Raw genomic sequence first — 12,232 nt, forward strand, 5'->3', positions numbered from 1 at the left:
GCGACCTTCCCAGACTTGTGTTTTGCCACATTCAACAATTTATATATATATATATATATATATTTTTAGAAAGTGAAGAAAAGGGCGCCTACTAGTGTCTAATAAAATTATAGAACTGATGTGATTGAGAACAGGAGACTACTTATCTGTCATAAATAGACTTTTGCTTCAGTCATAGGACCAGTACAGGTACATGAAAAAAGAAGAACAAAATAACATAGCGCGTACTGTTTTCACGCAATCACAATCTACAGATCATATAAACAAATTGTGTGTTAAAAAAACTTTCTGGGTAAAGGTAAATCCCATAAATTTAAAATCCACAGCCAGGGACTTTGTATCGAAAGTTTTTCACCATAAAACACACATAAAACAAAGGTAGAAGTACAAAATATATAGTTTTCAATCTATAGATAAAATGGACCAATTATGTGTTTAAAAACTTTCTGGGTATATGCAAGTCCCAAAAATTTAAAATCCACAGCCAGGGATTTTTTTAAAAGTTTTTTCACAAAATTTCATGGATTATGAAGTCTAATTAAGGACGAAACGCATTGGGACTGATGCACCTGAACTTCCCTTATGGGCAGATAAGCTGTTTTAATATTTAACTTTTGTACGTTTGAAATTTTACTATTTATCTTGGATGCTTACGAAAGATCTGATGTATCCCAGTCCTAATATGGACAGATAAGCTTGTTATTCAATTTTATCTTGTACGCTCGCATTACTTCTACCTTTCATGTTTTATGTGTTTTATTAAATTTTGTGAAAAAACTTTTAAAAAAATCCCTGGCTGTGGATTTTAAATTTTTGGGACTTGCATATACCCAGAAAGTTTTTAAACACATAATTGGTCCATTTTATCTATAGATTGAAAACTATATATTTTGTACTTCTACCTTTGTTTTATGTGTGTTTTATGGTGAAAAACTTTCGATACAAAGTCCCTGGCTGTGGATTTTAAATTTATGGGATTTACCTTTACCCAGAAAGTTTTTTTAACACACAATTTGTTTATATGATCTGTAGATTGTGATTGCGTGAAAACAGTACGCGCTATGTTATTTTGTTCTTCTTTTTTCATGTACCTGTACTGGTCCTATGACTGAAGCAAAAGTCTATTTATGACAGATAAGTAGTCTCCTGTTCTCAATCACATCAGTTCTATAATTTTATTAGACACTAGTAGGCGACCTTTTCTTCACTTTCTAAAAATTTTATTTATGTGTTTTCCAAGCACATATTTATTGCTTAAGGTTGCAGCCACTCTTATATTAGAGGAAGTGTCACTTATTTTATACACTTGATTTCATATCTTCACTATTTATTAGTGGTAGTGCACCGTGATATCTGAGCGCCCCCGTTTCTCTTTTCGACCATATATATATATATATATATATATATATATATATATGTAGTATTATCAGCTTTATTTTCATTTTTTAATTGCTCATTTCTTCAAAACACTAATATTTTTCTTGTTTGTGTACTTTTCCTTTCATATCCACTCACCCAATGCTCGTAGTAAACAAAGGCACAGTTATCTGTGGCATCCCAGTTCCGAGGCCCAATTCCCGCAGGTGCCACCCCCTCCAGACCACTTGCCTGACTCTACTATCACAGCACCAACCTCTACAAAGAGGAAAATGAACCTACGTGCTCTTATGAGGTCCATCAGTGAGATGGACACCTCAGACCATGTTCCAGAGCCACAGGAAGGAAAAGGTAGAGAAGAGAGCCAACCGGGCCTTTTGGACGCTGAGTCTGAAAGGCCTGGGAGTGTGCCAGAGCATCTGGACAGTATGTCTGAAGGGCATCAGAGCTTGTTGGAGCAGCTGGACAGTGTGTCTGAAGGGCATCAGAGCTTGTTGGAGCAGATGGACAGTGTGTCTTCGTTGGATGAGAGCTTTCACGGCTCTCCAATAAACTTTATGGACCAAGAAGAGAGTTTAAACCAAATGGAGCATCCAGACACCTATGTCCAGGAATTAGAAGGAACCTCAATAAAGGACAACACAAAGCTTGAGGAGAGCACCTCTGTAGATGAGGTGAGTACAAGATCATTGACATTTTAATTCTTTGCAGACAATAGTATCAAAAAACATGCATAGAACATCTACCTCAACATCAGCACTTATGTCATACAAATATCTAGACCCTTTTTATTTATTTTTTTAAATTGAACGATCTTTATTGAAAATTTCACACATTATACATACAAAATAACTCGCATAGCAAAAAGAAATATACAGGTAATAAAAGACAAAGAACTCCAGGGTATCCGCAATAATGTATGATAACTGTGACATCCACTTATTATTTGCGTTATGTATGCATATCATAATGATAAAAAACAGGTCACAATACAGTACGAATAGAGTCATTTGTTCAGAGATATGAGTACAATGTGATATGGGTCCAGGAGGGCAGCATCTGTAACCCATGATAGGTCCCATACCTAGGCTAAACATGTCAGTCAGGGGAATTAGAGGGCGATGGGGAGGGTAAAGTGTCCTGCGTTATCAAATGTACAATTCTGATATTTATGCCAGATGTAGTTGAATTTCGATTCCGTATTTAGACCCATGTACACATACTTTTCATTGATTAACATTAGTGTTTAGTAATGCCACCCACATACCAAAGTCTGACCTTGATGGGGCCAACCAGGAGCCAGCGATGCAAACCTTAGTACGCATGCAGGTATTAATAACATATTGTATGGTATATTTACAAATCCTCAGGTAGGACCCCTAAGGTACAGACCAGTGGTGTAAGTATCGACACCTGGAGATGAAATCACCCGAGTAACTTGAGTGCAAAATATCCTAAGAATAGGGCATTACCACTGTTGCCTCCTTAAAAAACACCTGAAGGGACCAAAACACTTTGGACCAGCCTCATCAACCTCCTGCATCCCAATTCCATTCTCAATCCTGGGTAACAGCCGGAGACCAAGGAAGCTTGCGCCTCCCCCCCCACACACGCATACCCACTGCGGTGAATGTCTCAGCAGAGATCCATCATCATCTTGTCCACTTCAACACAGCTGGTCTGACCCAGTACAGGCACCCGGCAGCTACTGCAGAGCTGCTAGAATAACCGGAGAAGAGGGCACAGGAGTACCCACCACCGGTACATACCGCAAGACTTTGGGGGACATGTACTAAGCAGTAAAAAGAGTGGCGAAGTGGGCCAGTGGAGAAGTTGCCCATGGCAACCAATCAGCTGCTCTGTATGCTTTTATAGTATGCAAAGTATAAATGTTACGTCAATGCTGATTGGTTGTCATGGGCAACTTCTCCACTGACTCACTTCTCCCCTTTTATCACTGCTTAGTACATGTCCCCCTTTATCCCCACCTGTACATCAAGCTCCCCTACCTCCCAGATCCCTTTCCCCCTTGGATTGCAGATTCTGCTTTTAGTGGAAACCGCTATCCTTACAATCGCATCCTGGGGGCTACCCATCACAGGACAAGACGACTGTCCAGCATGCTACCCACCGCCCACCCACTGCGATCGCAACGCAATTAGAGCGTGGTCGCAGAAACTATGGTAGCTGCCTGGCTGTGAAGGCAGGAGTCCCGCCCCATTTTTTCTATCAGAGCGGCTGCGTGTGACGACACTCGGTATCCCTCAAAATGCCGCCGACACGCCCCCCTTTTCCCGAAGGCACCACGAAAATGCTCAGTCACCGTCCCCTGCCCGCCCCCGAGCGCCTCTGCCTGTCAATCAGGCAGAGGTGTTCGCAGTTAATACGGGACGACCGCATTGACTGCGCATGCAGGACGGGACCTGCACGTGCGCGCTAGGCCCTGTTCTCAAAAAATGCGGTCGCAATGCGACCTGAATCAGTCCCACTGTTCACTTTAGCTATGCACAAGTTGCAATCTGTTCTCCTAGGCCATGGGTAGCCAACCCTGGTCCTCGAGAGCTACCAACAGTTAATGTTTTTCAGGTCTCCTCACATAATCACAAGTTAAGTAATGAGCTCCAGTGTGTCAGTGAGTAATGACTACACCTGTGCACCTGCTAGCTGAGCTGGAAAACGGGAACTGTTGGTAGCTCTCGAGGAACAGAGTTGGCTACCATTGTCCTAGGTTGTCACATGGAAGTATTTGAACACTATGTGGTTCCTGCTATATCATTACGCCATTTTGAATCTATTGTGGTGTAATCTAAGTGTTCCTTTATGGGTGGACACATGCTCGGAACATACATAGTCAAATGGAAAAAAAAAGCACATGTAAATATTATGTAATATTTTTGTGTATTTGTTTTGTCTGGTGGAATTTTTTCTAGCCCGTGATTCGCGGCATTATTGTGCAGAAGGATAGAAAGAGGAGAAGTAGGGATAGTACAGAGATGTGGTTTCACTGGGCGGTTAGAAAACGCTAGAGACGCACTGTCCTGCATAGACACATTAATGTAGTCCTGTACATGAGAAAATATTGTCTAGGCAGTGTTACTAATAAATCACATATTCAGTATAAAATGTGATACATACAAATTTAGAATAAAAGCATTTAATTTTCCCCGTTTAAAAGTCCAGCGGTATTCTCCTTTCCTGTAATAGTCCAAATGCAAATGTCATTGAAGCTATGCAAGTAATGCCATATCCTCACATCACATAACCTCTGCATAACCTCTGTGGCTGCAGTACTTTAAGTGTACCTTGCAGAAAGAGATTTAACATTGGTAAGTCTACCATAAATCTCCTTTTCTGCAGCAGGGTACACTGTTATTCCACGGGGAATAACATCGGGGATGTCCTAAAGCAGTTCCTCATGGGCGGGGATGCACTGTAGCGGGCACAAGAACTCGGCGTCCAAAGAAAGCATCCTGGGAGTTAGAAGTATCAAAGGCATAGAACCTGATGAACGTATTCACTGAGGACCACGTAGCCGCCTTGCACAATTGTTCTGCGAACGCGCCACAGTGGGCCGCCCAACAAGGTCCAACAGACAGAGTAGACTAGGATTTGATAGCAGCAGGAGCTGGGAGTTCAGCCTGCGCATAGGCTTGTGCAATCACCATTCTAATCCATCTGGCCAAGGTTTGCTTATTTGCAGGCCAGCCATGTTTGTGAAAACCAAAAATTACAAAAAGGGAATCTGACCTCCTGATAGAGGCAGTCCTTTCCACATAAATACGGAGAGCCTATACCACATCCAAAGATCTTTCTTTGGAGGACAAACCAGAAGAGATAAAGGCCGGAACCACAATCTCCTGGTTAAGGTGAAAAGATGATACCACCTTAGGCAAATAACCTGGGCGAATGTGAAGAACTGCCCGGTCACGGTAAAAAATCAGAAAGGGTGGACGACAGGACAAAGCGCCTAAGTCCGACACCCTCCTAGCAGAGGCAATAGCCAACAGAAACATAACCTTAAGCGTAAGGCATTTAAGGTCCACAGACTCAAAAGGTTCAAATGGAGACTCTTGTAGGCCATTCAGAACAACAGACAGATCCCACGGAGCCACAGGAGGGACACACGGAGAACACCCTGAGTGAAAGTGTGAACGTCAGAAAGGGACGCAATTTTTCTCTGAAACCACACCGACAAGGCAGATATATGAAACTTGAGGGAGGCCAGACGAAGGCCCAAGTCCAGGCCTTGTTGTCGAAAAGCCAAAAGTCTGGAAGTTTTGAAAGCATATGCATCATAATTCTTACCAGCACACCAGGTGAAGTAAGAGTTCCAGACCCTGTAATAAATCAGAGCTGAAGCGGGTTTACGGGCTTTCAGCATAGTTTGACCGCCACAGAGAATCCTTTTGCTCTCAGGAGTGATGCTTCAAGAGCCACGCCGTCAAAGCCATTCTGGCCAGGTCCTGGTAGACACAAGGGCCCTGAACGAGGAGGTCTGGGCGTTGAGGAAGTAGAAGAGGACACTCTATCGAGAGACCCTGCAGGTCTGAGAACCAATGCCTTCTGAGCAACGCTGGAGCGATTAGAAGTAGTATTCCTCCTTCTTGCTTGAACTTCCTTATTACCCTGGGCAGGAGTGACACCGGAGGGAACATGTGTGGCAGCCGAAAGTTCCATGGAATTGCCAGTGCGTCCACGAACGCTGCTTGAGGATCCCTTGTCCTTGCTCCGACGACTGGAACCTTGTGATTGTGTCGAGATGCCATCAGTTGTACATCTGGTAGGCCCCACTTGTCCACTAGGAGTTGAAAGACTTCTGGATGAAGGCTCCACTTTCCGGGGTGCACGTCCTGACGACTGTGGAAGTCCGCTTCCCAGTTGAGAACTCCCGGAATTGAACACTGCCGATATGGCTGACAGATGGCGTTCCGCCCATTGGAGGATTTATTTATTTTAACACTTCCATCATTGCCATGCGTCTTCGGGTGCCACCTTGATGATTTATGTACACCACCGTGGTGGCGTTGTCTGTTTGTACTTGAACAGGCATGTTGAACACTGCCCGCAATTCTAGAATGTTTATCGGGAGGAGAGATTCCTTCCTGGTCCACCGACCCTGGAGAGAGTGTTGCTTCAACACCACGCCCCAACCTCGCAGACTGGCGTCCGTTGTCAGGAGGACCCAGTTGGAGATCCAGAAAGGACGGCCTCTGCTCAACTGTTGGTCCTGTAGCCACCAGCTCAGTGACAGACGAACCTCTAGAGTCAAGGAGATCATTTGAGACCTGATCCGGTGAGGCAGGCCGTCCCACCTGGAAAGGATTAACCTCTGGAGAGGGCGGGACTGAAATTGAGCGTACTCTACCATGTCGAATGCCGACACCATGAGGCCTAGAACTTGCATCGCCGAGTGTATTGACACTCTCAGGCGAGAGAGGAAGTATCTGATCCTGTCCTGAAGTTTCAGGACCTTCTCTGGAGACAAGAACAATAGTTGGTTGTGTCTGTCCAACAATGCCCCCAGGTGCACCATGCTCTGAGCAGTGACCAGTGAGGACTTCTTCCAGTTGATGAGCCAACCGTGGGCTTGTAGGAATTGGACCGTCCGTTCCAGATGACCTCTGGGGAGTTAGCCAGGATCAGCAAGTCGTCCAGATACGGCAGGGATGGGGAACCTTCGGCCCTCCAGCTGATGTTGAACTACACATACCAGCATGCCTTGCTACAGTTTTGCTATTTAGCCATGCAGAAACTGTTGCAGGGCATGCTGGGATGTGTAGTTCAACATCAGCTGGAGGGCCGAAGGTTCCCCATCCCTGAGATACGGCATGATCCTGACACCCTGACGGCGGAGAAGAGCCGTCATGACTGCCATGACCTTGGTGAAGATCCGAGGAGCCGTGGGCAGTGCGAAAGGCAAGGCCTGGAATTGATAATGTAGTTTGACAATAGCAAACCGCAGAAATTGCTGATGCGACACTGTAATAGGTATATGCAGGTAAGCATCCTGTATGTCCAGGGATACCATATAGTCCTTGGGTTCCATGGCCAGAACAATAGAGCGCAGAGTTTCCATACGCAATTTGGATACCCTCACAAATTTGTTCAAAGATTTGAGGTTGAGTATAGGCCGGGAGGACCCATTTGGTTTCGGGACTAGAAACAGGGTCGAATAGTAGCCCCTGCCTCTTTGAGACGGAGGTACCGGCACAATTACTCCAGTATCTAGGAGAGAATGTACAACCAAGTGCAAAGTCTGTGCTTTCAGCGGATCCGAAGGGATAACCGTCGAGCAGAACTAGTGCGGGGGTCGTCTCTTGAAGGAGATTGCGTACCCGTGAGAGACAACTTCCTGCACCCAGGCGTCTGAAGTGGTCTTTAACCAGGCCTGGGCGAACTGCATAAGTCGGCCTCCCACCCTGGGGTCCCCCAGGGGGAGGCCCTCCCCGTCATGCCGCAGACTTGTCCTGTTTGGAAGCAGGCTGACGGGCGGCCCAAGAATGCTTTGACTTGGGCTTGGTGGTTTTGGAAGTACAAGCCTGTATCGGGTTCGCCTGACCCTTTGCTTTACCTGGAGGTCAAAAGGAACGAAGTGGTACTCTTTACCTTCGGAGCAGAAGGATTAGCACTTGGGAGACTTGCAGTCTTAGCTGTTGCCAAGTCAGTCACAATCTTGTTCAGATCCTCCCCAAATAGTATGTCTCCCTTAAAAGGGAGAACCTCCAAGGTCCACTTTCCAGGGCCTTAACCACAAAATCTAGCGAGCCAGGATAGACATAGTAGACGTCTTGGCCGCCATTACGCCTGCATGAGAGGCCGCCTCCTGAATATAGTGAGAGGCTGTGGTAATATACGACAGATATTGTCTGACAGTGTCAGAAAAATCCTGAGGCAGCTCATTCTCATTTGCCTGATCCCATGCTTCAATTGCTTTTGCAGCCCAAGAGACTGCCATAGTGGGTATATGCACAGCACCAGTGTGTAAATAGACTGCAGGCATCCCTCCACACGCTTATCTGTCAGTTCCTACAGTGGTGACAGGCAGAGTAGAAGACACCACTAGACGAGCGACATGAGAGTCCACCGGCGGTGGAGTTTCCCACTTGTTACTCAACTCCGCAGGGATAGGGTAATGAGCTAGCATCTTTCTGGACAGGGAAAACTTATTTCCTGGAGATGACCAGGATTCCTGACGTATGTCAATTAAAAGGTCAGAAAGCGGTAAAACTACTTTAGCAACTTTCTGACATTTAAACTTATCAGGTTTCTTAGATGTAGCGGGGGGGGGGGGGGGGGGGGCTCAATGACAAAATCAATTTGGAGAGTCAGCTTGATAGCCTCCACTAGGTCAGGAACATCAACCTGGTTTGTAGATTCCTCATCAGAAGCAACTGTATCAGTGTCTGACGGATCAGTATAATCCCCATCTTCATCGGCTGAATCATCCGAAATATTAGTGGATTGTGAGGAAGAAATGGCCTACTTAGATGACCCCTTGGCCCCCACAGGGAGATGGGTAGGTTTTTACCTAACCAAAGACTGATTTAATTGTTGTAACTGGGTAGACAGAGTATCCACCCAAGGCGGGTTAACTACATGGACAATATGTGTCTGCAATGGCACAGGAGGTCCCACAGGGGGCGTAAGCCTTGTTACAAGTGTAGGCAACATATTTGTAGAAGCAGCCCACGGTGGGTCTTGATTTGCCACAGATGCTGCAGACTGATTGGAAGGTGCAGGGCACCCAGTACCTGAACCCTCAGCTGACACCTTTTCCTCAGTCAAATCCGTGGCACCAGCACTGCATGATGCAGGAGCGTCTGCGGATTTCCCGCCCTGTTTAGCAGACATTATTGGGAATGTAGCCTTAGGGCGCAACAGTACAATATAGCCAGACCAGCACAATACCAGCAACAACAAAAATGGTGTTAGCTGACAGCAAATGCAGAGCACAAACAGAGGATTTAAGCAGTGTGAGGTGACTGAAACACAGTGAAAAATACAAAACCGTATATACTGTGGAACACTATATTTTAAATGAGACCCTGATGCACTTAGCCACCCAGGGACAGAATATAGTGATAGCAATACGTGTGATACACAGAATAGAATCCACACAGCAGCTATAGGCACACACAGTCACAGGTACAATGCAGAAATTATTACATATAAACAATAAGACTGCACTGGACTAGTAAATTTACATATAGATATGTATGTATACAAATATAACAATGCGCAGTAAACACTGGATGTATATCACAGAATACTTGTACTAAATATTCATATGGCAGTACACTTGTTCTTAACTAACACTGTCTAAAATGACATGTAGAATACTTAAGTGTCTGTAAATACACAGCGCTGACAAGACAGGCGGTTTTTCCCGGAGATCAGCCCAGCTAGTAGTGAAGATGGCGCCAAAATCTCAGTCAGGGAGTGAGGGAGAAATGCAGCTCCAGGGCGGGAACACCAGCAGTAGATGGGGCTCAGAGCTGGGAAAGGGGCTACAGGTCAGCGCCTTATCCCCTCTGCTGGACTTCACCACTGGGTACTATGGAGCCTATTATAAACTGATTTTTGGTAAATCTGACCTGTGCTCCCTGCCCTGGTGGATATAGTAGGGTCCCTGTACGGCCACAGTGTCCACGCCAGACCGAGACTGGATCGGGATTTACCGGCGGGTCCCACCTGGGGGACTCTCTTACCTCCTCCCTGTCATGGAGCCACGTGATCCAGAAGAGCAGCAGTGGTGGTGTGCCTAGAAACTGGTGCATCCCCGCTGCAAGTACCTGGGAACCAGGCCGCGGGAGTATGCAGCGCCGCTGAGGTAGGTGATGGAGACGCAGCACAGTATGTTAGAATGACATATAAAGTGCTGCGGCCCTTGAAGTCTTCTAAAAAAGCTCTTTTCAGGGCTGCCTAGCGCAGCCCCACCTGTTAGTTGCCTGCACTGCAGGCACCAACTTACAAACTGAGCTCCAGTGCCTGGAGGCGGGGCTATAGAGGAGGCTGTGCAGTGCATCCTGGGAACAGTCAAAGCTTTAGCCTGTTGGTGCCGTAGATCAAGATCCAACTCTACACCCCAATGTTATTCCCTGTGGAATGCCAGTGTACCCCGCTGCAGAAAGAGAACTTTAGTTGCCTAGAGCTGTGCCAAAGTCCCACATCTAGAGAAACTGTGGGGTGCTCATTCAAATAGTGTATAAGGCAGTTTCCCAAACACGGTCCTCAGTGCATCCCAATGGTCCAGGTTTCCATGCTTGGCCACAGGTGACTTAATATCTCAGGGGTCTATTCACGAAACAGTGAAAAGTGTGGAGAAGTGAGCCAGTGGAGAAGTTGCCCATGGAAACCAATCCGCATTGAAGGAACACTTATAATTTGCATACTATACAATTGTACAGAGCAGCTGATTGGTTGACATGGGCAACTTCTCCACAGGCTCACTTCTCCACACTTTTCACTACTTCATGAATAGGCCCCTCAGTCATTTTGATTTAATCTTCTGTGCTGAGCCATGGATATACTTAAAACCTGGGCCCTTGGGGGAGCCTTGAGGACCGCGTAGGGAACCTCTGGTGTAAGGTCTTGCACTGTAGGGGTAGCCACTGGTGAATGTGGTGAAATAGGTCATGCTGCCAGGAATATGTCATACCTATGTCCCCATCTCTCTCATCTCATGGTACAAGATCAGAGTTGTGCCTGAATGATACCAGGTGTTCTGCCAGATGTACATGGTGTAGAAGGTAGAGAAGGACGTTCAATATGCCGACTTGTTCTTCTGTTTTCATTCTGCAGGTATTCAAGAGCAGTACGCCTCCTCCAGCCCCCCGCACTCCCTCCTCATCTGCCCGCCGGAGGTCAAGGCGCAAAAAGAAGCTTGTGTCCCAACAATCCATAGAAGTCCTTCAGGGAGGCTGTGTTGCCAAGTCGCAATCAGTGTCCGAGCTGGAGGGGGCAGCACTCGTATCCAAGCGCCTGCAAGAGGCAGAACAACTAAGCCGCAAAGCCAGGATCATTCGGCAAGACAACGTGGGGGAAACGCCAGAGGGGTCATAGGCCACCTGGCGTGGCCTGCAGATGTGGACAGTATATAGCTGGGGAGCATCCTTTTATTTTTGTACAAATGTTTTTATCTTTTTTTTTTTTTTTTTTCACAGCGTCACCAGATGCGAGACGAGAGGTTTTTAAAAGAGGCAGAAAGACTCAGGGATGGCATTAAAATGTCATATTCTCTTATTCATAGGCATAAATTTATAATTTAAGGTTTTTCCATTTAATAATATGTATTCTAATAAAAGCAGGGAGGAGTAATTCGGTTGTTGTTGCCATATTATTGAAGACCATACGTCATTGAGTACATTGTGGAAATAGCAGGAATGGTGTGGGGAGCAACCAAAATTCTATTTGATTTGATCAGTTTAAAATGCTTCATATAGTCTAAACCGAGTATTAGAATGGTTGCTGTGGGTTACAGCACTATGTTATAAATTAAGCCAAAGTAATTCACAGATCTGGATTTATATTAATCTAAATACTGAAAATTGAGCTCTAGAACAGACAGATCTACAGCAGAGTACACACAATACTATGCTGTTGTATTTTTCATCATGCTGTTATTTTTACTATTATATTTTGCAAGTATTATAAGTTGGGGGGCCTAGGGATCACGGTAAGAACTGACTTATCTTTATAAACTTAAGGCCCATATAGACGGGCCGATGCGGGAGAGATGTGTGCTGAGCGAACCGGTCAGCACACATCTTTCCCGCCACTCAGCACAGCGCGATCTGTGCTGAGCGTGCGGGGGGAGACGGGGGGGCCGCTCATTTCACCCAGCGCGATCTGTGCT

The 12,232-nt window shown here is 45.8% G+C and overlaps 1 protein-coding gene across 2 annotated transcripts in view; it reads left to right on the forward strand.

The window, feature by feature from the left end:
- Positions 1 to 11,694, forward strand: part of SSH3 (slingshot protein phosphatase 3) — a 55,630-nt gene extending 43,936 nt beyond the window's left edge. For both annotated transcript variants that reach the window (XM_063958382.1, XM_063958383.1), the window contains exons 13-14: positions 1,529 to 2,051; positions 11,179 to 11,694. In XM_063958382.1, coding sequence (XP_063814452.1) covers positions 1,529 to 2,051; positions 11,179 to 11,439 — 784 coding nt within the window. In that variant the 3' untranslated portion in view covers positions 11,440 to 11,694. The remainder of the gene's footprint in view (positions 1 to 1,528; positions 2,052 to 11,178) is intronic.
- The last annotated feature ends 538 nt before the right edge of the window (positions 11,695 to 12,232 follow it).

Source organism: Pseudophryne corroboree, chromosome 3 (assembly GCF_028390025.1).
Source record: "Pseudophryne corroboree isolate aPseCor3 chromosome 3, aPseCor3.hap2, whole genome shotgun sequence".
NCBI lineage: Eukaryota > Metazoa > Chordata > Amphibia > Anura > Myobatrachidae > Pseudophryne > Pseudophryne corroboree.